This window comes from Chelonus insularis, unplaced genomic scaffold (assembly GCF_013357705.1).
Source record: "Chelonus insularis isolate UGA/USDA-ARS -01 unplaced genomic scaffold, ASM1335770v1 contig_135_pilon, whole genome shotgun sequence".
In the NCBI taxonomy this organism is placed as follows: Eukaryota; Metazoa; Arthropoda; class Insecta; order Hymenoptera; family Braconidae; genus Chelonus; species Chelonus insularis.
In genome coordinates, this window is record NW_023276376.1 from 1,565,171 (window position 1) to 1,591,569 (window position 26,399).

Sequence of the window (26,399 nt, forward strand, 5' to 3'; positions counted from 1 at the left end):
TAAGAAAGTAGAGAGGGAAAAGGAAAGTTCGCTTCTTAACTGTCAGTTAATTGGTGAAACGTCACATCAACCTCCCAGAAACCTAGAATAATTTATTTACTATAAACTTGAGCATGATTAAAAAAATGGGAATAGTGCGAGCGTGTTTTCTTCTTTCTGATCTAAATAAAAAATTCAACGGTGACACAGCGACTGTTACTTTAATAAATAATTCTTCTGCTTTGGAGGTTTTGTAAAGAGTTCAAAGATCATAAAAATATGAAAGTGATTAAACATTGTAAATTGAAGCCTTAACTACTCATATTCTCATCAGTTGAATGTATTATCATTCTACTAGTAGTACTTAAAAAACAAAAAAAATGAATGCCCAACTATTGAGGTTAGTTTCAATACTCTTTTCTTTTTTTATTTAAAAATATATCAACGTGTTTATATCATCATCAGGTTATATTTTGTGACTTATAATGTTGCTACTACATCTCCAGAACAAGATCCTCAAAATATGTTGAATCTACCGTGGAGTGATGAGAATTCTTTACCGGATTTTTATGTTATTGGGTAAGTTGGTCTTTGAAAGTTTGCATATATATTTAATTGCATAAAATAAATACTTGACATTTTATTGAAGCCTCCAAGAAGTTAAATCTCAACCTCAAAACATGATTTTAAACATGTTCTTTGAAGATCCATGGACCAAAGTTTATAGAGAAGCCTTGAAAGAATATGATTACGTAAAAATACGTACTCAACGACTTCAAGGCCTCGTATTAAACATCTTTTGTCTCAGGAAACATTTAACACATTTAAGATTGGTTGAAGCTCGTTATACTAAAACTGGCCTTGGCGGGATGTGGGTAAGGAACTATTATTCAATAAGAAATTAATTAAAACTATTTTTATCATTTAAAAACATATTTCAATGAATTTCTAGGGCAATAAAGGAGCTGTTAGTGTACGCTTAAATATTTATGGTATAAATATTTGTATTGTCAACACTCATTTAACTCCTCATGATCATCTTCTATCTGATCGAATAGCTGACTATAATACAATTCTTAAAGAACATACCTTTAAAGTACCTGAAACCCGACATATCTTATTTCATGAGTATGTTTTTTCAAACATATCATAATTGCTGTCCTTTTGACGACTCAACAATTAATATTAATTTCAGTTATGTATTCTGGATCGGTGATTTGAATTTTCGACTACAAGGCGAAGATTTGACTGCTACAATAATAGATTCTTTAGTAAAAAAGAATGAATTGGATTTGTTATTTGCTAGGGATCAATTAAAACAAGTTATGGAAAAAGGTGAAGCTTTTTCAGAACTCGTTGAAAATCTTGTTACATTCCCACCTACGTACAAATTTGAGTTAGCATCCCAAAATTATGATCTCAAGTAAGGAAATATAATACTGATACACTTTTTAATATGACTAAATTAAAAAACAATCAAGAATCAATATTTATTGAATGTTTATAGACGCAGACCATCATGGACAGATCGAATTTTGTACAAAGTAAATAAGGATGCTTATGAAAATATTACATTAAAAGCTGAGCAACTTCATTATAAAAGTTATCCAAGTTACACTCAGTCTGACCACAAACCTGTCAGCGGTGAATTCCAGATAGCAGTAAATACTTTTTAATTTTAAAACATAAATTAAATAGACTATACAGAACTAATGTAATAATATCATAGATAAGATCTTATGTCCAAGACCATGGAGTTGAATTTCAAGCTCTTACTGAGTGGTTGATTGATGAAGAAAATTCAGTTTCTTACACACTTTTAGGAGATTTTAAGCCTTCAGATGGTGACTGGGTTGGACTATTTACTGAAGGATTTTCCAGTTTAGATGAATATTTAGTTTACGAATACGTCAACCGAAGTATTGATTATTTGAATACATTAAATTCATATTAAGTTCAATATGGTTTATAAATCCATTATTTACATGTTACAACATTCATTTCCAGGAAAAATAGAAACGTCAACAGAACCCCGTCCGTTGGTAGATCGTATTTTTTTCAACGACAGCGCTTTAAGGTTTCCAGGAATGTATCGTTTGATTTATGTTGCTCAATCTGATGACATTGTCAGCATATTGGGTATAAGTCCTCCGTTTCCAGGTCATCGAAGGCTTCAGAGTACTATCCAAAATGACACTTTATCATGAGCTTTTATTATTGAAATCAAAGAATAAGTATTTTTTGCAAGCTTCAGAATTTATCATAGTAAATTTATTTATATTGAGCAAAGTATGAACAAATATTGCATAATTATTTTTAATAAAAGCTTAATTTCGTACCTGTTTTTGTAGGGTAATGGTATTATTTTCAAATCTCTTTGAATTAGAGATTGTTGCATATTTATATAAATATATATACATATATTTTTTGTTAAGGAAGTGTTTAAATAAATAAATGTTTGAAGGGTACATGCTTATAATATAATAAATATAAAAATTTATAAATAAATAGAAAATTATTTTTTAAAAATGAACAATTGTTCTTAACTTATTTAACTATCCATATAGACTAATACTTTTTTTTAGAAATTATGAATTATTTACATAGTTTAATCAATAAGTACTATCAAAAATTAATTGTTTAATTTATACATGCTTGATTAAAATGAACAAACTTAATTTTATACTCAGACTAAGGTATCCTTTGGCTAGTGAAACCTTCAACATTAAGCACTCTAAGTAAGCAACGATCCATGCTACCGATTTCGGGCTCTTCGGCTTCTATTTTAAACATTCTTTGAACTTGATACCATACTAACTGCCTAATTGGTTTTCGTAATACAAAAATACTGAATACAATGATACCTTGAAGTGCATTAACCAAATCAAATGCTGACCATGTGAGGGGATCACCACCCGCACACCAAGATATAACTTCCATTGCCCAATTGATTCCCATTAAAAAGAAGAGCCCGAGACAGACAAGGAAAAGTTTTCGTAACCAATTAAATGTTCGACGGCCAACTCTGTTTACATCTCTGTCTTCACGTAATCTTTGAAGGTCAAGTTCTCTTTGGTGATGAGTTATTAATATTGCTGTTAGTACAAATAAAATAATATTCGCAACAACTAAAATTCCTACTGGAACGTAGAAATAAGGCATAGCATCTAGGTCCGCTGTAAAAAATAAAATTTTTTAAACAAATTTAAATAAATTATAATAATCATTTGATACTTTAAAATGCTACAAATTATGATAGAATAGTATTGATCCGTTGAAACAGAGACAATCTAAACAACTAAGTGGTAGTATATTGTTATAGTTTTAAATATTACTTTACTAATTTTTTAAAAAACCCCTTTTAGAGTATTTTTAAAGCACGTAAAATCATTTAGTATTTTATTGTGAAGATTATTAACATATAAATATTAAATCATTATTCACACAAAAAAAGAGAATATAATTGTTACACTTATCATGCAATTACAATAATTTGAAATATTCTATTTGATTTAAATCTGACTTAATTAGAATTAAAATAGTTTCTATGGTATTTTGTTTCAATCTATCAGAATGAATTACAATTACAGTCCAATTTTGATATAGCAATCACTTGAAGAAGATAATACCAAAATTCTATAACGATGTAATCACAAGTACAGTATTATCGACATTATATTTTATTTCTAAATAATTAATGTGTAATTTATTTCACACTTATTTACATTTCGTAATATTTATTTATAAGAAATTTTTGTATCAACATATTGATATGTTGATATATATTTAACATTGGACAATGTAAAAAAACTGTACTGATTACAAGATTATAAACAGTACAATTAATTAAATTAGCTTTTGTGAGCACATAAAAACAATTTAAATCTTAAATTAATCAAGTATAAAATAATTATTGTTTTATAGAGCTAACTTGTTTTTTTCTTTCAATAAACTTACATTCAAACCAGCAGCTTTCGGATCCAAAATTCGGTTTTACAAATGCCACAGGAATTGTAGGACTGAGATTGATGATAATAGAAATGAAAATAAGAATACCAGGTGGTACCCATGCCCATAGTGAGTAATAAAAAAAGAGCTTATCAGGTTTAGCTGAAGTTGCATTACCAGTCTTTATGTATCTACGAAGCAAGAGATATGTCTCTATACACATTACATTTAGCCAAAAGAAACAGGCAATAAAAGAAAACTGAATAATAAATGCTGTGAACAAAAAAATAATTTTCAGATCTCATATAAAACAAAATACCTTCTTTTAGAAGTAAACAGATTGATACGAACCCATAGAAATACAGAATTGATCACTAAGATAAGAACTAGTTAATTGAACAATTGCTAGTGTCGTAAATGCTACTGTTAAGCATCCACAGTAGTGACATAAAGCTTTACCATGGACATCCAGAAGTTTAGGAGTGATATAATATGCCACAATTGTTAAAATTAAAAACGGTACGGAAATGAGAAGCCCACAGGCGTAAAATGTAAGACGAAAATCCGCAATTATCACTTGATCTTCTAAGAAAAAATAATATGAAATAATTCTATTATAACCCTTTCAATTACAAACAAAAAAGTTAATATACTTGAATATACATTATTTGACTACAAATGTTTTTATATCGTATGATAGTTTTTTTTATTTGTAAATATTTTAATTTAAGAAAGACTAATGAGTTTTTTTATCAAGAAAAATATTTTTTTATTAGAAATTTTTTTAGCTTTATAGCTATATAACTATAGCTTCTAGATGAAAAATATGTTATATTATGTCATAAATAATAGATAAACAGTATTTATATTGATAAGAGATAGAATCTTATACTTAATAATTTCAGTGATTGTTCAAATAATTGAAAAAGATTTTTTTTTGACAAATTTAAATAGTCTTTTTATCGTATATTAATAATCAATTATTTATTAACCTTACCACCTTTGAAGCATACAAGAGTTCTCAAACCAAGTTCAGGCATCACTTCCATACAATAGTCTGTTCCCAAGTTGAGCATCGATTGCTCTTGGTACGGACTGAAAACTGATCCGTTAATTAACAGATAATGGTCATCATCACTTGAAACATCAGGTTCCAGCATATATCTGCAATAATGAATGATGACAATTCAAGGTTTAAATAAAGTGTTGTGTAATTTCTATTATCTTCTGATAAATATCTTTTTTTAGTAATGGTTAAGAAAATAGAATCAAGATAAACGATGATTACTTTTTATTCTCACATGGATCACCTATTACTGCAATGAATTTGTCTTTCTGATGACCTGGAGTTGCTATCCCAGAACGGTTGAAATCATTAAAAAAAGGAACAAAACTTGGAAGATCTGGAGAGTCTAATGATCCACATTTGGCAGATCCAGATGTGTTTCTTAATAAAACTTGCCCCAGGGGACAGCATTTTCCAACTCTTGATAAGTTTTGGTACTGGCTTGGGATTACTGAATCATTCTAAATCAATAATATATCATAGATTAAATAAAGATAATTAATCGTATATAATATTGATGAATAAAATGATTTGTGAGTCAGAATAATCAATAATGTCAGAATATATCGTGGTATTTTCTGGGATTACCTTATCTGGATGGACTCAAAATGTACGAATCGATACACTAGAACTCTAAAAATAATCGTCAAGGAGAACCATACTCGTAAAGAAGGTTCGTTTGTGCAGTTATAAAGTGATAAGTGACTAATTCTTATTCTCAATAAAATGTGAAAATAGAATCAGCAAAAAAAATGTGGAAATCTTTATTTAAATGTTTAAAAATTGAAGAAATGACAATCTGTACTTACAATAGATAATGAAATGATGATCGGTTGGTTTGTTGATGTGCTGACAATTAAGTCTTGAACAGTGATAATAAAAACAATTGCTAACAAACTTTTTGGAATAAGTTGAAAAATGTTTGGCAATAACTTGTAATTGGAATTTGAAAATTTTGCCATTAAAATAAATCTTTTCTTAGATTGTATGTATCAATTAACTATGCAAATGTCATTGATAATTTAATCTAAGTAAAAATTTTATGTATGTACATTTTAAAATAATTTTTATGTAGATTTATTTTTAAAAATGTAGATTAATCACTGATTTTATTTCAAAAAATATGAAATAATTGAAGTTCATTAAGCTGCAAAAGTAAGTCAGCAATGTCTCAGGTGTGTGCTGGTGGATTGATCAGTAAATACTGACAGAGGAGCAGTAGTAATATTACAGATTAACTAGAAACAGGTGGAGCTTTAAAAGTACATCTGGAGTGGGAAATCAAAGTGGATGTGGCTAATTGGTTATTACCAACATAGTATGTAATTTTTAATATAAGTCTTTAGTGATGACGAGAAATATTTAATTTGATGAATAAGAAAAAAAAAAACATTATACTTGATAAAAAATTTTTAACGTTTACTCACCCTTGTTATAATTAGAAATACCAGCGCATCAATTTGGAATGATCCATCTTATCCTTAAAGACATTCTGAGTGAGATAAATGATAAAATAATTGAAATCATATTCATAATGAATTGCTAATAATCGTTAAAACCTGCAATATAGATAAGTAATGAATGTGTCAATTGAAATCTGAATAATTTGTTATTTATTTAAAATTACCAGTGAATATTTTTTTTAATTTACTAAATACTATAAAACTGTAAAAAAACTCAACAAATAATTATGAGAAAAAATGAAAATGTTTATCCAAAATATAAATAAACTTTGAAATTGACATTAACTGTACACACAATGAAGTATTTTCCTACTCGTTTTTCGAACTGATAATTTTACCCTTCAGTTGAACTTAAAATAGAATATTGTAATTATTTATAATATGAGATCTAAATATATGTATGGGTCAAAGTCACATCTGTAGATAACTTATTAATTATAGCATTCACTTTAATTAGTAGAATATTGTGAGTTTGATACTTAAAAAGCTGAATAATGAAAAGTTTAAATTCAATAATAATGGATGCTAATTAAGACTTGTTGTTTTTCCTCTTAACTATATTTTGCAACAGCTATTGAGTTAATTAAAAATTGAGTTTTTAATTCATTTAACAGGCTAAAAATTTGTTAAAGTAATATATAATCAAATTGTTGAAGACGAAGTTAATTGAAGTGACAGAGGAAATGAAAAAAAAACTTCACATCAATTAATTTTTTTCAATGTTCTTCACACTATTTCTTTGTTATGACAACTATTATTATTTGTTATTAACCCTACAATAAAAATTCTACAGTCAACTCTATAGCTTCAATACTAATAATTAATTTAGAAGTTTATACCATCTAGAATTCTTTATGTCATTCTTGTCGTTATTGATCATACTGAATTAAAATCCTTTCGTCTATTATACTTCATGAAGATAATTTGTCTTTACCTCACAATTTTCTAACAATATTTATAATAACATTTCTAATTTTGTACCAATTATATTTATTTCTATAATTTACTCTATTGATTTCAAATATGAACATACTCGGTGATAAAAAAAGGGTAAAACTTCGTCATAAAACCACATCAATTCGCATGTTAATTTCAACTAATTCAAGTTTAGCTAGGATACATTTCACGAAACCTAATAAGAACTCGACCTTTAATAGATTCATCGTATTCAATAAACCTTCATTGATGTTGTATTTAAATCAATTACTAATTATTTAATAATAAATATTCTTATCGATTCTGTGAATACTATGACGTAAGCCTTAATTTTGCTATCTGTAAAAATAATACATTTATAAATTACATTTACTATTCTACAATTTATTATCGACTTCAATTATGATAATTATTCTATAATGTAATGGCTATTATAAATATTTCATTTCACAAAATGATATACTTAGTATTTGTTGATATTTATATTATTAATATTATTTTGCTTTTCTAGATAAGCTTTCTGTGATAAGTAAAGAGTATTAACAAATGGATGACGTTGAATAAAAATAAAAAAAAATATGAATAACAGTAATTTAAAAAATCGATATTAGAACTAAAGGTTTTAACTCTTGAGTTAAAAAGCTTAATTTACCTATGATGTTAAATCATTCTTATTAATATTATTGCAATTAATTAATCGCTAATATTATTTTCTAACTTTTTATGAAAGCTATAAAGAAGAATGGACATTTTTTATTCTTGGTATTAATTACTATTCAATAATAAATCATCTGCAGACGGAACTTCATGAAGGTGGAGTTCTATTCATACGTAGGTGTAACTCTGAAGATCTATACCACCAATTTCCAAACTAAACATAGAAATTAAAAAAAATCACATATAATCAAACAATTGTAACAAATATCAGTAAATCAGATACGATAAAAGTTTGATAAATACCTAAATTATCTATTTCTGTTAGAAATAAATTCCTTCAAAAATCTTCTAACTCAGTTAACTTGTCTTTGTTTTAATATGACCAAGATCAAACAATATTTAATAACAATTAAATAATATAACTTTATTAATAGTAAACGTATTTTGAAACTTTATTTTCATTAGTGTTGTATAATGCGATGTACTGAAACGTAATGCTGAATGTAGATGATACCTTACCTTTTATTTAACTGAAAATAAAATCTTGTAGATTACGTAAACATACTAGTGCAATTTGTCTTCAACAAAGTTTTATTAAACCGTAAAAAAAAAATAGAAACATTGCTTCATAAAGCCAGAATGAAGTCAAGTCTGATTGTAAGGATTTATACATTGAATTCTCACCAACATATACATGATCATTTAAGTATGTATTCAAGAGCTCATTGACTTTACAGTACAGTCATCAGTGAAAATCACACATTCAAACCGGTTCATGAAGCGTCCAAGTAAATCTAGCAGTGGTTCATCATGATAACCCATACTCTTCTTTTACCCTTCTTATAATACTTGCCAGCAAGAATTACCGCAACTAGACACCTATTTTGATACCTTACAACTACATCGTCTATAATTTGGATTAAATTTCTGATATTTTTCCACTTCTTTTCACCCTTGAAATTGATACTCAAAATCACATCTAACTGTATAAGTATGACGGAATGTGTTAAATAAAATACTAAAGAATAAATTGTAAGAATAACTATGTAAGTATGATAGTTATCAAAAGAAGCCTCGAAACAACCATGTAAAGCGGTTGCGTGTATAAAACTTCATATTGAATGATTACTCTGAAATTGTGAGGGGTTAAAAGTTTTTTATATAGGTCGAAGTAGTAACTGGTAAAAGTTGATCTTACATTTACATGTTACAAGAAAAGTCTTTTTATTTTTAATAATATTTATTCACTAGTATTATATCAATTACTTTCCATTTTAAAATATTTCTATTATAACAGATGTAGATGAAAACATTGAACAAGTTGATTTCAATTACAATGGTTATCAACAATAGTTTTTAATTATGACATAGATAGAATTCACATGTGGAGTTATGTAAAGTGGCTCTCTGTGTTTAGAGTGGAATTGACGACATGAGAAACGGATCGATTGGCGTAGCACTGAGAACACAAAGTAAGTGAGAAAGATGATAGAATAAGAGAGAAAGGGATATTTTAGTGCTTGATTACCCGTATCTGAATACTCTATATTGCCTTGTGATAACTTTTACGTATTATATTTTCCATTCCGCAAATATGGTGTACAGGAACGTGAATTGAGAGCCCCTGGTACGTGACTATTCTCTTCTTTGTCGCTCGCCCACGCCCAAGTATCTGGAATCGTGTGCATACTATTATTATCTTTCTTTTTCCTCTTCTCTGCGCTCTCTTTCTCTTCATAAACGTTGACGGCGACGGCGTCGAGGATTGAGAGCGGCGCGAGGCTGAAGGGGGCGGCAGACACGGCGATTCGACGACCGGTCAGTAGCTCCCAGGCAGTTGTAGTGTGCGAATTGGATAAAAACGTACTTTTTATAAATGATAGATTTGTAAAAAAAAATTATCATTTGATGATTGTTATTATATTATTTTTTTAAACTATCTAAATAATTTATCGATGTTATTGAAATAAAAACAGTGCAATTTAATTGTAAAATTAAAGAAAAATATCAGAGAAACATCAAATTGTTATCAGCTGCCGGATAATCATGTAGCCAAAGACTAATAAGCAGATCGATTCAGCGACATTAAGGACATGAAAATCGCGACGCTTGGTCAAAAAAAACTTAGTCAGTGTCTTATAACAGCCACGCCCCCGATCACGTTAATGCCAATGAGCCATGATACCCAGGATACCAAAGGGCCGACGTGGAAACGCACCGTCGGCGGATGAAGGACGCTAGTAGGTAAGTCAACAATACCACTTGTTTGGTATTTAACTGCTGTCAACATTCTTTGGTATTGTTTAGATTAACGCTGAAATTAACACTTGGTCGAGTTGATGTGAACGAGCAGGTGAAAGAGACGTTGGATGGAGCGATGAGCGCTGCCCCCACTAGGGGCCAATCGCCCCGACGTCAGAAGCATCACCACCGTCATCGACATCATCGCCATCAACGACATCCAAATTTGAGGAATAACAATAATCATCATCATCATCTTCATCATGGACACATGTGCCATGGCCGGTGTCAACATTCTTCGCAAGAATGTCAAGAAACATTACACGATAGTTTGAGGAGTAGTAAGAAACGAACTCGCAATGTAGATAATCAAAAAGAAGAAGAGGAAGAGGAAGAGGAAGAACAAAAATTAACAGAAAAACGTCCAAAAGTAAATCCAATTTTTCTCTGGGCGCTTCAACGAGAACAGAAAATTATTGAAGTGCGATGTGAGGATTATGATAAACGAAATAGAATAAAATTAACTAAGACTGCACATGGTTGGAGATCTATTCCAAGGACTTCATCTAATAGTTATAGTGCGTGTTGTTGCATTGGATCTAGTTATCTTCCAACCACTAAAGATAATAAATTATCACTTTTGTCACCTTCAGTTACTTCTAGCTGTGTTCCTTGCACCATGTCATCTAAAACCTTATCTTCACCTCCTTCTTCATGTTCCGAGTCTACTTCTTTCTCCTCAAGATCCTCACTTAGTACTGTTAAGTCTCAGAAAGATATAAATTGTGTTAAAAAAACTCGAATGAAGAAGAAGAAGATAAGTAAGAAGAGGACTCGTAGACGAAGAACAAGATGTCAAGTATCTGATGATGAAAGTGATGCTACAAGAAGTTCATGTAGAAATTCAAGAATGAGTTATGATATATTTTGTGAAGATGATCAACATGAGGATCCCGATAATGTACATTACAATAGGCCGCATGAGAAGTTTGATGAATATGAATTTGAAGATGAAGAAGAAAATACAAGGTTTATAAGTTATGGAAGGACTTACAGGTTAATTGACTTAGAAAAGTTAAAAAAAAATCAGTTACTTCAACCTCGAGTGGTTTTAGAGCCTTTGAACACTGCGAGATTACATCTGGCAAGATTAAACGCATCTTCAAAGGCTTTGGATGATGAAATAGAGATGATTGTTGAAGATGAAGAAGAAGAAGATGAAATAGTTGAAAATATTAAAGATAATAGAATAAATGTGGAAGGAAGTGAGGAGTTCATATCAAACCATGAAAAGAAAAATGTTGATACAGAAGACGAAGTTGAAGAAATTGAAGACAAAGAAGACATTGAAGAACTTGATGAAGGAAGTGTATCAGTTTTTGGATATGAAGACAGAGACTTTGTTGATATGATGGATGAAAGTGAATTTCAAGAACGTGAAGATAATATTTTAAATTCCATGGAAAAACTTCCACCGGTACCTGACCAAACGTTTTATGAAATTCCAAATTCTCATCATCGGCCAAAGCCTAAGAAGAAATCTTATTTAGAAGATAACATCGAAGAAGAAGAAGATATTATGGATAATGTTCCAATAAAAAATCAAAAGAAACGTGTACCTAGAAGTATTCTTCAAGTACCCGATCTAAAACCTATTAGTGAATCGTTAGGAAAAATATCACCAAGATCTTCTTCAGTAAATTCTCAAACGAATCAAACGTATTTACGGGTGCTCCCAAGTCCACCATGTTCTGTAACATGTTCGGAAGATGTTTCTCATTCTGAAATAGTGAAAAGTTCGATAAGCCAATCAACGAGTGAAATAAAACATCAACGGAGAGAAGCTCCGGATTTAATAGAAGTAAAGCCGACAGAATGGAGAAGACGAGAATTATTAAGACCAGCAAATCAACTTAGGGAATTGATAAAACGATCAGGAGGATCTATTCCAGATCCTCTTCTTGTACCAAGAGATCATTTACCTATTCTAGCAGCGTCACCAGCAACAGAAATCCCAAGACTGCTTATCACAAGACCGGAATTGCGATTACCTGAAGCTTTATCACGTCCAGAATTTTTAACAGATCCAGACTTGCTGGTGATTTCCCTAGCGCATCTTCAGCAAGTATTGGATACAGTCCCTAAATCTAAGAGTCATCTAAAAGAAAAAAATAAGCTAAGTCATCACAAAAACTCTTCAACATTGTCAGAGAGAGGTGTAGAGAAAAATAGATTGTCTTGTAAGCCAATAGGAAGCTTGATGCCGGCTCCAATGGACTTGTCTCGCCACTCAACAGTTCATTCAGCTCAAAATTCTGTTTTGAGGGTACGAAGTGGATTACTCAGACGTGACACTGAAGTTACCTCAACAGCTAGACTTCCTGGTGATGATTTGAGACTTTGGCATCCCCTATTTAATTGCAGGTAATCATTTTTTTCAGTTATTTTTTAAAATAGATTTTAAATTTTCATTTTACTCATAAAATTAAGCTGCCACGTAGACACAAAATTCACTATTAGAGAACGCGTGCGCAACTTGAGGAAGGTTGTACCGGCTCGATCGATTCCCCTCTTTCTCCTTTCAGACCCGGTAGATGCTTGCAGGTTGAGCTTGCAGCTCAATTTCTCATCTTTGTCTTTATACAAGTTTTGTCAACTGTCTCTCTTTCATATTACGATTCTCTTGAGAGTATTCATGGCTGGATACTTCATTCAGACTTTTCTTCATTTATCTCTCTACTTTATCAAATTTATATGGATATGTAGCAGCTGTTTTCTATTTCATGAAGACAATGTTCTTTATTTTGAAGTCATTATAAAGATTCTACTGTCTTTACGGAAGACTTCGATCGATTATTTATTTTTCATACATTGAAGGGTCCCAAGCATCATCATTTATATTTCACAATGCTATGTCCTTTCCAATATTCTTTAATAATTCACATGCTAAAAAATTGGAAATATTAAAATTTTGTATCGTTTTAATACACCGATAAAACAAGATAGTGAAAGATAACTGTTTTAATGTTGTTATAGAGATTTTTAAAAAAATCTATATCAATATCATTATAAAAAGTATGTTGTTTATCTAATTGACATTATAGTTACAAAGAATGGTAATACTTATTGATTAAAAAAATTTTTTTGTTGACTGTATCCATGAAGATATAATTATTGATAACGAAAATAAATTATTCATGAAATATGTGTTTGCCGACTAACTAATTTATAAGATAATGATTTTGTTACATCTATATTCTACGATCAAGAACTTTATTTTTACATAAAGTTTTCGAAAAGTCTTCTCTAATAATTTAATGAATAAAAATGGTTAATAATAATTGGGCAAAATAATTTTGTTCGTCAAGGTTCAATTAAAATGATGATTATTTTAATTTAATTAGTTTATATATATTTCCTTTATTTTTTTAATATTACAATTCTAAATATTTATTCGAATATAAAATACAATACTTATTAAGAATCTTTATTTTCCAGACAAAAAGATCAGGAATATTTGAATTTAAAACTTCCTCTTCAGCCGCAGGACAAGTTACAACAACCGGAAAACTATCAACAACAACAAGACTCCAGCCAGCAGCGTGTTTCCTGGCACCGAACCACGTTAGCATCCTGACAATCAATAAATTTTCAAAACGTTGATGAACTCAATGAAGCGAAGAAACAGAGTCCATCTCAAGGGCAGTAGCAAAAATGCAAAAAAAATAGTGCAATAGTAAAGGTGTGTGCAATGAAATAAATAAAAAAAATAGTAAATAAGAGCAAGAGAGAAAAAAAAAGTGAGAAAGGAATTACTTTTGTTTTTATAGTATCATTACATTGCTTCTGTTATATTTTTAAACTCCCTCGGCATTGGATATGAAAAATTGTAAAATGCGTTTAATAAGACAATTATATTCTTGAATTGATATCAGCAATTTTGAAGTGTATCAATTGCAGTGCATCAATTTACCGTGATGAAAGGAGAGAAGAGTAAAGAAAAAGAATTAGAGATACGGTATGAAAGAAATAATTGTGAATGCCGCAAACAAATTTTTTAACTATTTGATAGGTTTTATTTCTCCTGTCATGTCGTGAAGTTGTGGTACCAAATGCATTTTAGTATAGCTTTTAATTGTATAAAAATAATGAAATAATTAATTAATCAGTTAATAAATGATTAAACTATTACATGAGAAATTAACTTAATCTAGACATTTATGGGATAGATGATATGATGATGGTTTGAAAAATCCTTTGTGATAGTGTGATAGAAATTATTCCCAGAAATATATTTTTGTTGATGATTTAATTTTTATTTTTAATAATAAAAAAAGTTAAAATTTTTTCTATTTTGTTAGAATGTACGAAACAAAACAAATTTAGTCCAACAAATAATTATTTTTTGCTTTTATTTAGGCTCTATATTTAAAGTTACTGTTATTAAGTTAATTGGCAGTTGATTTTTCTATTAAGAAAAGTATTTGAGTTATCAGATAATCTTGGTTCAAAATTTAATTGTAAATTAAAATAAATACTGTTTTAAAGTTGATTAAGTGAATTTGATAGCTCAAATATTCATAAAAATATTTGATAATATCCATACCAAACAGTCATGGAATATATTATTTCACATTATGTTTACTTGATTTATTCAGCACTTTTTTATTATGTTATTCACTATAATTAATAAAAATTTTACTTGAATGTACCAACCAATTTAATGGCCCAGGTGCTAATCTATATTTTTAAACATTTTTTGTAGCAAAAAAAATTTATAATACTTGTCTATGTGCAATATGGTAGTAAATAATGATAAATAGTTAATTATCATTTTAATAATAAAATAATAGTAATGATAATAAAAATAATAGTAATTATAATAATTATGATATTAATATTTATAATAACACAAAAATCGGATTTCAATAGAAAGAAAAGCTAAACTGTAGATAAATTAACTTTTGGCTAGATGATAAATGTTTTATACTTGTATTCAGATTTGCGCATCAGTATGAGAAATAATACATAAACGAATTACTGTCGCAAACTAAGATTTATACTTTATCTCGTATTGTAAAAAAAAACATCTCTAATAGAAAATAATAACTTCAACGAGGGACCGTAATTCTTCATGTCAATTTCTTTAATCTGCATAAGCCACTCAATATAATCTTAATAATTTGAAATGATGTAAAAAAAATTTTTGAGATGTAAGAATGGTGATAAAAAAATCATTTTTCTAAAACCATAATTTTACGAAAGAAAAACTTATGATACTTGTTGAATATTTGCAAACCCGTATTGTATGTATGTATAATGTGTATTAAACTTTCACAATTATTATCACAATTTCAGTACAATTATATAGACCTTTGTCAAAACGAATACGAGTATTTTTATCTACCTGAGTTTTTATTTTTTGTTGTTTTGTGACTTTCAATTTGATGGACATTTTTTTTCATGCTAAAAGTATTGAAAATGGATCTACATCGAGTTTCCCCAATTTTTGTCTGAATTATACTTTTTTTGCGTTTTTAATTGTTATTTTTTTAATTATAAATTGCAGTACTAGAATAAAAATGAGCGATATACATTCATTCCTAAACTTATCTAAATAAATATATATTTTTAAGCAACAATCATGCATCATTATGAGCATATAAAAATTCGGAAAAATTTAAATGTTTAAACATTTTTTGTTCGAAGAAATCATCACTAGCGCTTTTTTAAGTTATATTTGCAACCGATAAAGTTCTAGTGTCAACCATGAATGTTGGTAATTTAGAAATTGATTCAACAAGTTTAAATACTTGGAGCATTCAGTTCTATAATATTGTCAACATTAAAATATATTTTTAAAAAACTTTATTTTTTAAATAAGAAAAGTGTGTAATAATAATATAAAAAAATGAAGATAAACGAGAAGAATATGATGGCATTTGCTACATCTGCAACACCTGTAGATCGAGAAGGTTGGCTAAATAAACGAGGAGAAATGAATAAAGGTTATCAACGACGATGGTTTGTCTTAAAAGGAAATATTTTATTTTATTTCGATCGTCGTGGTGACAAAGAGCCAGTTGGAATGATAGTTCTTGAAGGATGTACTGTAGAATTAGCAGAAGATGAGGAACAATTTGGTTTTAAAATTGTGTTTCATGGACCCAACAACCGTAGTTATGGCCTTGGAGCAGACTCACAGGTATTTTATATTTCATAGAGAAAATGTGTAGTAACATTGAATAATTAATAAGAGCTATTTTTAACTTTCAGGATTCTATGGAGCAATGGATGAAAGCTTTAGCATGCGCCAGTTATGATTACATGAAGTTGATGGTTGCTGAACTTCAGAGACAACTTGATGCTGTTGAAGAAGATAATTCAGAATTAGCTGAAGTAACAGAATCACCTAAACCACCACCAAGAACCCGACACAATCCATTTAATAGACCAGAGTCTCATCAGAGATCTCAAAGTATTAGATCAGCACCGGGCAGAACTGAAAATATCCCACGAACTCGAGTTACCTTTCGTGAACTTCATAATGCTTACGGCAGACGAATTTTGGCAGATATAAATCAGTGGAAGCATATAAAAAGGTCAGCAGAAGCTCCACTCATTACTTTCTAGTAATTTTTTTATTACTGTAAAGTTTGTGAATAGCTGAAAAATATTGAAAGTAATTTATGAGAATTTTCATTCCATAAAGTGCTTTTTTATGAATTTTTCTACATGCCTACTTATTACTAGCACTTGTCTAATTGACATTCTCAACGATTTAGCTTTATTTTATTAATTCTTAATTACATTTATTGCTCGGTAAAGTTATCATAATATTTTTGGTTGAAGGTTTTTAAGTGATTTCTAATTGTGACATTACACTTAATGTCGTGTCACATATTATGAAACAATTAGATAATTCATGAATTCTAAAAATAAATGCAAAATGTATATTATTCTATTAATTAAGTAGCTTATTAGATGACATATATTTTTTTTAAAGTATTTACGTGAGTGTTCCATAATTATCTTGAATGATATTCACATTGAAAATGATGTCAAGAATATTCAGTATTGTATTTTGAAAGACTTTATTTTACTTTGAAATCTTTGTTGTTAATAACATTTTTGAATAAATCAAAAATATAATTAATAGATATCAAGTTTGGTAACATTCAATGATTTAAAAATCCGTTATACGTTGAAAATCATGACGTTATATTAATTTATTCGTATATATTTACAATAATAAAATCTTTTGCAAAAAAACTGTATGATAAATGACAAAAAATAAATCATCAAAAAATAAATATCTATTTAATAAATTGTAATTTACGTAATCTAGTTCTTGTACTTTAACTAATATTTATGATTATTTTTGCAGTCTCGAAATGTCTTTTCGTGTAATAATTTAAATAATCAATTTCATTTAAATTTAAATACGCTTTTCTTTCTAGCATCTCCAGGAAGATGTCTAGCACCAAGTAAAAGTCTTGCTTTATCTTCTTCATGCGGCGTTGTTTCTTCCTGTGGTCCTCTTGGTTTAATTTGTAATTTTTGTTTAATTGCCTGACTTAAAATGACTCTTCTAGAATCACTTTTCATAGCTAAAAGCAAATCAAGCCATGTCCACGTAACATTATGATACTCCAGTGTAGGAATTACTAAAGCTATATCTCTCACATCCTCTAAATTTTTTTCTTTGTTTCCTTTATAAGAAACTCTAACTGGTACTTCTGGTATTTTTATATATATGAATAATTTATTTTTATCTGCTCTTTCTTTCATTTTTTCCACATCATCTCTACGTTCAACTGGAACATAAAATGAAGAGTCTCTTTGTGGTGCTGGAGGCTCTTCAATTCCATCAGGATCTCTCTCGGGAAAGCAGAATTTAAGCATAGTATTGAAAAATTTTTTAGTTAATCCAATAGTTAAAGGCACAACATTTATTTCAAAGTGTTCTTTGACAGAAATACCAGCAACTGGAGCTTTTTCTCTACAAAAAACTCTTAATGCCCTTTGTCTATCTACAGGCATATTGCTTTGAAGTTCGGTTGGTGTTAAAACCTCTGTATAAATTTGATTGGGAAGTAGATTTGTCATTCTAACATATCCAAGTTCTAAAAGATGTTCAACTGAATCATCTGTCTTACTAGTTTTTGTATATAAGAAATTCGTAAGAATAAGATCAGCTATGCCAAGTTGTCCATCTGCATCAGTAAGTCTCCATTGAGCATGTTTGAAACAAATTTCAGCTATCCTTGCCACAGCTGCTGGTTTATCTTTTAAAGAAGTTGAAGCTACCGTAGGAGCTGTAGTTTCTTTATAACAGCTTAACATAACATCAAGTTCTTCAGCTCTTGCTGAAAGCTGTTCTTTACATTCATAAACTCGAGATTCAAGCCTTTCCATTTCAGATAATAATTCAGCGCTCGATTCCTCTGCAAGTGCTTTTTGAACTAAATAAGTTTCCTTTTCAAGTCTTCTTAATTTAGCAACTAAACATCGAACTGTATTTTGTAATTGTTGAATAGGTCTTTTTTGATCTTCTACTGAATGTAATTGAAGTTGAAATCGCAATCTTTGTAGCCGTTCCATAGCTTCTTTTCGTCGAGGTTCTACATACAATAGTAAATTATTTACAACATCTAAAAGCATTGCATATTGTAAAGAATTTGTGCAGACGTCTAGATCATGATGCATCAGTGTAAACGCATCAGCGGCACAAAGATCTTTGCGTTCCCAAAGTGTTACTTCTTCTGGTGGAGGCGGTAGAACTTCATCAAGCTCAGTTGAATCAAGAGTTTGACTGTAACCAACATAAAAAAATTCACATTTGCATCGAGATACTATTCTCTGTAATTGATGTTGAAGACCTCCTCCACCACCAACAGTTTGACTTACTACACCTCCAACACTTTGACCTGATCCTACAAGTGCTGGGACATCTGGAAAACCAGAAATCACTGTTGAATCTTTTTCTTGAATATTATCTACACTTAGCCACATTATATTGTCATCAATATTATCATCAATATTAGCACTAACTGTAGCATAATACTGCATGCATTCTAAAGAACCAACCCAGGTTGTCTTTGATACTAAAGTTCGTTCTCGCCAAACCGGCCGATGAACTCTTTGTAGTATTTCCGCTTTTGCAGCCGACAGAATAACATATCCACGGGTTTCAATACCTTTAAGTAATACTTGACTATTTACGAGGGCAATCAGCCAATTTTTATGAAGTACATCATCTTGATTACATGCAGCAAGTCCGCGGAGTTGTTGTCCTCGCGTTTGAACAGATAAATCATCGCTAAAAGCAACAGGTTTATTAGCTGCTTCAGCAATTAATCTTTGAAGCATTACCGCAGCTCCTCCTTGATAGCTTTTGGTTGTTGTCGTAGTCACAGCTGTTGATGGAATTACTGGAGTTGGAGTAGTTTGATTTTCCACTGTTCTAGTTCGATTTTTTTGAGGTGCTGCAGTAGATTCTCGAAGGAAACCTTTTAATGCTGCTGTTGATAAATTTTTTTTCAACTGCTGTGATTTTATAAAGGAATCAAATAATGCAAATGCTACGTCACGATTTGTTTTGGTCCAAGCACCTTTCAAATCATGAACTACTAATCGATGAGTTGGAGTATCTCCACTTATTTCTGCTACAAGAGTTTCTCTTCCATAACTCACACGTGCAACACTCAAACAATAACATTTTTCAACTGGCTGTCGAAGTGAAGTCGATTCATTTTCTTCTTGAAGAGCACTTTTTAACCAAATCTCTGCATCATTTAGCTCACAAGTCATGTAAATAACAGACCATTCGGCTCTGGGTCGATGAATTAATCCATCATCTATTGGATGAAGTGCTAAATTATGCTCAGACGAATGTGCCACTCGACCTCCAGTAACTTCGAAACCTCTCTGCATAGCAAAAGACATCCAATAACTTACATGGAATCGATGAAATGCTAAAGTTAATCTAACTTTTTTGTAATGTCGACTAAGTTGTTTTTTTCTCGGTCGTGTATTTTTAAATAATCGACCTTTACGTGTTGGCCTTGTTGCTCCTGATAAAATAAACTTTAAATTTTCAAACCATCTTAATGTACTACCATACAACACTGCAGTGGGTGTACTAGTTGAAGTTGGAGACCCAGTAAGTTTTGTTTCTAATGCAAGACTCACATTAAGATTTTGCGATCGGAAAGCTCGAAAAGAATCATGTTCTTGATTACTAGAGTATTCTGGAAGTCGATCTGGAGCACATGGAATAGCTGCATGATGATCACGTGGATCTCCAAGACAAATCCAAGCTAATTTTATGGCTAATTTTACGTTTGGTAAATGAAGCAGCCGACAATCATCATATTTGCTTGCTGTTCTTACATACACATCTAAATCACTTTTTACAATGATTTTTCCCAGAGTCCAATCTAATTCTAATCCTGACCAAGTCAATTCCATTTCTTCTGTTGTATTATAAGGATCTAAAGAAGCGTGAAGTAAAATAGTAAGTTGTTTCACACATAGAGTTAATCTGCCATGGAGTGCGAGACGCATTTTATCCCAAAAGGGAAGTGGAGGGCTAGGATCTCGGGATGGATGAAGAATTTTTTCAAAACTGAGATTACATTGAGCGATTACAGGTTCCCAACACGGTCCAAAAGCGTATCTAAATTTATCAATGTCCCAATTTAAATCATGATAGTATTTGAGCGAAGTCATCCCTCTTTCAACAACAATGTCGTTCCACGGAGCACCAACTTTAATTCTAACAGTTCTTCTAGCTCTTGGAGGAGCTAAAGCTTCAGCTCCTGCCAATCTACCCCAAATACTCAATCCTTCAACAAGCAAAAGAGGTTGAGGAAAATCTCGAAGTTGTAATTTCCATTCTGCACACTTCAAAGCAATACCTCGAACCCACAGAGTATTGAATTCAAGTCCATCTTCTGGCCAAGGCGACTCCGAATCCATTTTAGCAATAGCTGCAGTTGCATTTTCAAGACCATCAATTGTTGGATCAGCTAAAGCAATGATTTCTAAGTCTTGCATGGTCCAAGCAAACAGCCTAGTTCTTGCTGGTCCAGCTCGTTGCATTTGACGCCATCTTTGTACATATATTTCAGCATTTTTCTTATTTAAACTTGCATACAATTCTTCTACTTTTCCTTGAGGAATAAGTAAATGTGTACGACATAATTCTTGAACTTTGGTATCTAACATCGCTTGACGTTTTAAACTTTCTTTATATTCATCTTCCAAAAGCTCATAATTATCCCTTAACCGGACTTCAAATGGATCATCACTTACTTCAAAGATCCATTCTTTAATTTTAATTACTAAATCACAAGGTAAATACTTTGCTTTTGATAATCCTGTTGAATGAATCTCTTTCAGCCATTTTCTTACACTTAGAAGTTCATTTTGAATTGCATCAGTAAAGGAATGTTCATAGGGAAAACTAGCCTTAGCTACTTCTATTGTCAACGCCCAAGTTTCATTCCATTCCAATTCAAAATCTTCATTATTTAATCGTTCCATCTTAACATCTTCGCTGTCTGCTAATTTTACAAGCTCAAAGCCTTCAATAGTGATAATATCTGCCATATTTAATGATCCTCGAAGATAATTCAACCGCCACTCATTTTGAGAGCAACGTAATTGGTCAGATGAAAGTTCTACAAAGTATTTTTGCGATATATATATGGTTAAAGAAATTCCATTAGTTGCTAAAATATTCAACAATTTTTTTGGTTTTATTGTTTTCGAAGGTGATGAATTTTTATTTTGTAAAAGAGTACGGAAATTGCATGACTCGCTCCATAATTGTAATAATCTCAAATGAAGATTTGGACTCCACGACAAATGAGATCCATCAAGACTGACATTTACAGATGTTGCAGTAACTGCAGCTTTACATTTCCGTATTGACAAAAAAGGTTCTTTCAAAGCTTTTGCATGTTCACAAATTGTAGGTTCATTTTTATTCAGTGTAATCGTACAGATGCCTTCAGCAACACCAACAAACCTCTTCTGATTGTGTTCAATATTAGCAGAATCTAAACGCATCATAACTGAAAGTTCATTTTCAGCAATAAAGAAAAGATTACAGTTAGAAACCTTAAGATTCAATTGGAGTGAACTGATATTTGATTTTTCTTGTTCCTTTGACTGTTTTGAGCTGAATAATTTTTGATGTTCATTCCAATATGTTATTGCTTGTTCAAGAAATTTAGCCAATTCAAGACTCCATTCAGTTCTTAAAGAATCTAAAACGATACCAACGGCATTGGGATGAGTTGTGGCTACTAAAACACCAACAGATAAAGGATTACCCCATTGATGAGTGATGTCTAACGTTCCAGTATTAGTTCCATTTAAAGAGCACCTCAGTGATTCAATCATAAGTTTTTTATTCCAGTCTTCAGGGTTTTCGGTACATCTATTGAAAGAAACACTCACATGAGTAACTCCGCATGAAGCTTCTTGAACGTCTGGTAATCGAACAATTAAAGATCCGTCATAGAGTTCGGTTTTAGTTTGAATTTCAAGCCACGAAAATTTATTTTTTGATGTAATTTTAACATCAGGTGTTGAAATATCTTGATTGTTGTTAGATAATAATGATTCCCAATCTCTGTGATCATAAGTCATGTGTAGACTATTTAAACAAGTCTCTATTCTAAGAACATCATTTTTCATTTTCGATTCAATAGATAATGAGTGAAGTGATAATACTGGCAACTTTCCCTTTACTGAAAGTCCTCCAAGATTAACAGAAAGATGAACTTGAAGACTTTCGGGTTGAAATTTAGCATTTATCTGAAAACTTTTCATGATTCCTTCAAGACCCGTTAATGTTCCATCTTCTCGACCTAAGATTATGGATGAGCTTCCCATTTTCAAAGTAAGATTCTGTCAGAAAATACGTTGTTCATTAATTGAGATAATTTTCCAAATGATATATTTGTGCAAAATCAAAATAGAAAATCAAAAAAACTATCAGCCATAGCAATGATGACATGATGTTACTTACTTTAGGTAAAATTGGAGCAAATCTTGCCACCAAGTGATCAGAATATTCATTATTTGGTGCATTGCAAAGTGGTGTTTTTGGTGATAACGATTTTCTGTCCCTGAAAAACTGAATCAGTCCTGCACCACCAGAAGTTTCAGTTTGAGTTACACCGACAAATAATTTCTATAAATACATAGGAGTTTTGGTATACACAGTAAATCTTTAAAATCCAATTTTGTTTCAAGGGACAGAATATTCGTTTTTTTTTTGTAAATCAAAGTAGCTTTTAAAAAATGAAAAAACAGTGATTGATGTGCAGTAAATATTTTTAAATGAATGTTTTTCAACTCATACCTAAAAAATAATTGTTACCAAAATTTACCTCAACGGTAAGGTCTCCTTGAGCTTTTAAAGTAGCTTCAACAGTCCCAGCGAAGCTTATTTGAGCTAAACAAGCATCAGATGCATGCCGAAGAAGTTTCATTGCTCCTCCAATTATTGTTGCTGAAGCTAGAAGTGTTCTAGCACCATGAACTACACTCCCATCAAGAGTAAGACTTTCAGCGCTACCATTTGCTAACCAACCATTTCCTAATACTAGTAGACTTAGATTTTCTACATGGACGGCCATAAACTACACGAAAAAAGTTTTATTATAATAACGAAATCACTAACAAGAGAAATTCGAAAAATTTACTTGAACAAACGTGATGATTATTGGAGGAATTTTTTTATTCCTAAAATCTAGAGGAGGATTAAGACTTTCTTTTTCAATTTTAGGACTTGTTGGAACATCCTTATTGATTCTGACATCATGCATCACCACAGCCAATAGTTTCGCAACGTCACTGCTAAATAAACTGCTTCTGACAGTGATTTCTTCGATTTCCTAAATAATTGATGCAGCAAGAATGATTGAATAAATAGGATTAAAAAATATTGGTCGAGTATAGCTTAGAATCTTACCACTGTAAACCCATTTTTTGAAATTGTAACATCTTGAAGAATAAAATAAGGCAGAGAAATACGTCCCACACACAAGTGAATTTTGTATCGGCATTTGACGAGCCATGCCAATGTCATGGGAAGAATCCTGGATAAACATTCATTTGAAATAAAAAAAAGTACAGTATTACGACATTTATAAAAATAAATCCAATGTAAAAATTGTATTTACCATGTAAAACTGTAGTAGATTATCAAAAAAGCGATTCCAATAATAATTATAGGAGTCATGATGAATTAATTTATTTCTTCACAATTTTAAAATTTTGTAAAATATATAATTAAAAAAATATCTGAAATACACAATAATAAATTATTAGCCAAGTCACATAATACAATAACAAACAGCGACAGTTTTGATATACAATTATTGATTGTCTTGATGAATAAGATAAAATTGTAAAAAATAACCTTTAAGATTAACTATTAATAACAAGAAATGTTACTTACCATTTTTTAGCCATGGCTTTTGAATAAAATTTCAAAAACAGTATAAAGTACGTTCTTGATTCAAGTAATATTTAGAGTAACTCCAAATTTAATACTGTAGCGAATATTTGTCATCAGATGACTATGATCATGACTTTAGTTGGAGGTAAAATATCGACAAAATAATGTTGGCGTTAGTGTTCATTAACTACTTCTTTTTTTCAAATTTCTTAAACCAATAATGTTACTATTAATTTGTTCTTTTAATTTTAAATTCTCATACTTACTCTATTTATATACAAAAGATATTAGTGCATACAGATGATGGATATGCTGAGAAAATTCATTACAATTCACACGTCAAACGATATGATAAATAGGTTACTAAAATTCATTTAAATTATAATGATTAATGTAAATCGTATTTATTGACGTGATTATAATAATTATTAAACTAATCGATGAGTTTTGGTATTTTTCATTATTAGAATGATTTGCAATGAGTTTTTAATGTATTGATATTGCAAAATAACTTTTTGACTCATGACAAGAAGGTTGTACAGTAATCGCGTAATCATTGATGCAATGAAACACACAATCACATGTCACTGGTATTTTTTTAGGCTGTAAAGCGCCACTTTAATGCCGGTGTTGGAACGAAATAGAAATATAGCCTCTACATATCGGAGCAAATTCCAATATTTGTTGTGTTTTTTTCTTCGAAAAATGTATGTATGATAACTTTTCAGTAATTATTAACAAATTCTATTTTTGCAAAAATAATGGTTAAAACTGATACTCAACAAGATAATAAAGTTAATCAATCAGACAATAAATCAGAAGTATCAAATGAAAAAAGTGATGAGACTCCTGAACTCCGTGAAAATGAATGGATGGTAATTGTGGCATGGCTTTTTTTATATTTTCGGAGAATAATTTATGTGATAAAATTACGATTATTTATTATTTTTTAGATAAGACCTTGTGATCAATATAAATATGAGTACAAAGATTGTCGATCATTCCTTGGTCGTTTTTATCAATATTACATAGATGGTGGAAATCATGTTTGTCAACAATGGAAAACAGATTATGAAAATTGTAAAAAATGGAAAAAAAATCAAGATGAAGAAGCTTTTGTAAGTAATTATAGATTAATTATTAAAATTATATCAAATAATCGATTGATGTCATTTTCTTATAATTTAATATTGACAATTTTACAGAATTGTTTAGTAGAAAGTGAAAAGATGCATCGACTTGCTCGTTGGAAAGGACATTTAAATAATGATGTATGGGAGCGTCGGCAAAATCCACCTTCCGATTGGAATGACCCATTACCAGATTATTTAAATGAACGTAATCAAGGAACATATCTTGCTTTAAAACAGCAAGCACTTAAAGAAGGAATTAATGATGATTTAGATTTATATATACCTCAAAGTTGTGTAATTATGTAATAGTTTCAAACATTGATAGAAATGATAAATGAAAACAGTTATTGTACTGCTAAGATGTATAGTTTTATTTGAAATTATATTTAATACATATAAATATTATTAAAACAATTTTTCACTATTTGTTGCTAGCAAAAATGTTTACTCTTTTAGTTTTAACATTTTCCGGTGAGGCGCTACAATTATCATTA

At 30.3% G+C, this 26,399-nt stretch overlaps 6 protein-coding genes across 8 annotated transcripts; 4 read left to right on the plus strand and 2 right to left on the minus strand.

Moving 5' to 3' along the window:
• Window positions 1-27: 27 nt before the first annotated feature.
• Window positions 28-2,436, plus strand: LOC118074343 (inositol polyphosphate 5-phosphatase K-like). Its single transcript, XM_035095482.1, has 8 exons — window positions 28-379; window positions 445-558; window positions 629-854; window positions 932-1,107; window positions 1,175-1,402; window positions 1,487-1,640; window positions 1,709-1,898; window positions 1,987-2,436. The coding sequence occupies exons 1-8, from the start codon at window positions 360-362 to the stop codon at window positions 2,184-2,186; spliced, it is 1,308 nt and encodes a 435-aa protein (XP_034951373.1). The 5' UTR covers window positions 28-359; the 3' UTR covers window positions 2,187-2,436.
• A 20-nt stretch (window positions 2,437-2,456) lies between these two features.
• On the minus strand, window positions 2,457-6,401 carry LOC118074342 (G-protein coupled receptor Mth2-like). Its single transcript, XM_035095481.1, has 6 exons — window positions 5,803-6,401; window positions 5,216-5,454; window positions 4,925-5,091; window positions 4,279-4,512; window positions 3,937-4,200; window positions 2,457-3,155 (listed from the first exon to the last, which is right to left on the minus strand). Exons 1-6 carry the CDS (start codon window positions 5,953-5,955, stop codon window positions 2,671-2,673), a joined length of 1,542 nt encoding a protein of 513 aa, XP_034951372.1. The 5' UTR covers window positions 5,956-6,401; the 3' UTR covers window positions 2,457-2,670.
• Window positions 6,402-9,846: 3,445 nt separating this feature from the next.
• On the plus strand, window positions 9,847-15,637 carry LOC118074341 (uncharacterized). Its single transcript, XM_035095480.1, has 3 exons — window positions 9,847-10,293; window positions 10,357-12,714; window positions 13,789-15,637. Exons 1-3 carry the CDS (start codon window positions 10,277-10,279, stop codon window positions 13,925-13,927), a joined length of 2,514 nt encoding a protein of 837 aa, XP_034951371.1. The 5' UTR covers window positions 9,847-10,276; the 3' UTR covers window positions 13,928-15,637.
• A 468-nt stretch (window positions 15,638-16,105) lies between these two features.
• Window positions 16,106-17,280, plus strand: LOC118074397 (sesquipedalian-1-like). The gene is made up of 2 exons (XM_035095576.1): window positions 16,106-16,495; window positions 16,567-17,280. Exons 1-2 carry the CDS (start codon window positions 16,202-16,204, stop codon window positions 16,921-16,923), a joined length of 651 nt encoding a protein of 216 aa, XP_034951467.1. The 5' UTR covers window positions 16,106-16,201; the 3' UTR covers window positions 16,924-17,280.
• Window positions 17,281-17,465: 185 nt separating this feature from the next.
• On the minus strand, window positions 17,466-25,343 carry hob (hobbit). 3 transcript variants are annotated; one of them, XM_035095491.1, is made up of 8 exons: window positions 25,071-25,343; window positions 24,773-24,980; window positions 24,495-24,615; window positions 24,284-24,410; window positions 24,015-24,206; window positions 23,700-23,951; window positions 23,336-23,500; window positions 17,466-23,214 (listed from the first exon to the last, which is right to left on the minus strand). In XM_035095491.1, exons 3-8 carry the CDS (start codon window positions 24,551-24,553, stop codon window positions 17,719-17,721), a joined length of 6,291 nt encoding a protein of 2,096 aa, XP_034951382.1. In that variant the 5' UTR covers window positions 24,554-24,615; window positions 24,773-24,980; window positions 25,071-25,343; the 3' UTR covers window positions 17,466-17,718. The 3 variants fall into 3 exon arrangements, with proteins under 3 accessions (XP_034951382.1, XP_034951383.1, XP_034951381.1); XM_035095492.1 differs by having other exon boundaries at window positions 24,773-24,905; window positions 25,039-25,343; XM_035095490.1 differs by having other exon boundaries at window positions 25,039-25,343.
• On the plus strand, window positions 25,117-26,264 carry LOC118074350 (UPF0545 protein C22orf39 homolog). Its single transcript, XM_035095493.1, has 4 exons — window positions 25,117-25,131; window positions 25,375-25,647; window positions 25,726-25,890; window positions 25,978-26,264. The coding sequence occupies exons 2-4, from the start codon at window positions 25,534-25,536 to the stop codon at window positions 26,209-26,211; spliced, it is 513 nt and encodes a 170-aa protein (XP_034951384.1). The 5' UTR covers window positions 25,117-25,131; window positions 25,375-25,533; the 3' UTR covers window positions 26,212-26,264.
• Window positions 26,265-26,399: the final 135 nt, after the last annotated feature.

Excerpts from the sequence above, each read along its gene's own strand:
- LOC118074341 (XM_035095480.1), top strand. Across the intron at positions 12,715-13,788 it reads CATCCCCTATTTAATTGCAG|ACAAAAAGATCAGGAATATT; the intron begins GTAATCATTTTT and ends TTTATTTTCCAG.
- LOC118074397 (XM_035095576.1), top strand. The coding sequence starts at position 16,202 with ATGAAGATAAACGAGAAGAATATGATGGCATTTGCTACATCTGCAACA. Across the intron at positions 16,496-16,566 it reads GCCTTGGAGCAGACTCACAG|GATTCTATGGAGCAATGGAT; the intron begins GTATTTTATATT and ends TTTAACTTTCAG.
- LOC118074343 (XM_035095482.1), top strand. The coding sequence starts at position 360 with ATGAATGCCCAACTATTGAG. Across the intron at positions 1,403-1,486 it reads TCCCAAAATTATGATCTCAA|ACGCAGACCATCATGGACAG; the intron begins GTAAGGAAATAT and ends GAATGTTTATAG. Across the intron at positions 1,641-1,708 it reads GCGGTGAATTCCAGATAGCA|ATAAGATCTTATGTCCAAGA; the intron begins GTAAATACTTTT and ends ATAATATCATAG.
- LOC118074342 (XM_035095481.1), bottom strand. The coding sequence starts at position 5,955 with ATGGCAAAATTTTCAAATTCCAATTACAAGTTATTGCCAAACATTTTT. Across the intron at positions 4,513-4,924 it reads TCTTGTATGCTTCAAAGGTG|AAGATCAAGTGATAATTGCG; the intron begins GTAAGGTTAATA and ends ATTTTTTCTTAG. Across the intron at positions 3,156-3,936 it reads CGAAAGCTGCTGGTTTGAAT|CGGACCTAGATGCTATGCCT; the intron begins GTAAGTTTATTG and ends TATTTTTTACAG.
- LOC118074350 (XM_035095493.1), top strand. The coding sequence starts at position 25,534 with ATGGTTAAAACTGATACTCAACAAGATAATAAAGTTAATCAATCAGAC. Across the intron at positions 25,648-25,725 it reads TCCGTGAAAATGAATGGATG|ATAAGACCTTGTGATCAATA; the intron begins GTAATTGTGGCA and ends ATTATTTTTTAG. Across the intron at positions 25,891-25,977 it reads ATCAAGATGAAGAAGCTTTT|AATTGTTTAGTAGAAAGTGA; the intron begins GTAAGTAATTAT and ends ACAATTTTACAG.
- hob (XM_035095491.1), bottom strand. The coding sequence starts at position 24,553 with ATGACTCCTATAATTATTATTGGAATCGCTTTTTTGATAATCTACTAC. Across the intron at positions 24,207-24,283 it reads CAAAAAATGGGTTTACAGTG|GAAATCGAAGAAATCACTGT; the intron begins GTAAGATTCTAA and ends TCAATTATTTAG. Across the intron at positions 23,215-23,335 it reads TTGCTCCAATTTTACCTAAA|AATCTTACTTTGAAAATGGG; the intron begins GTAAGTAACATC and ends ATTTTCTGACAG.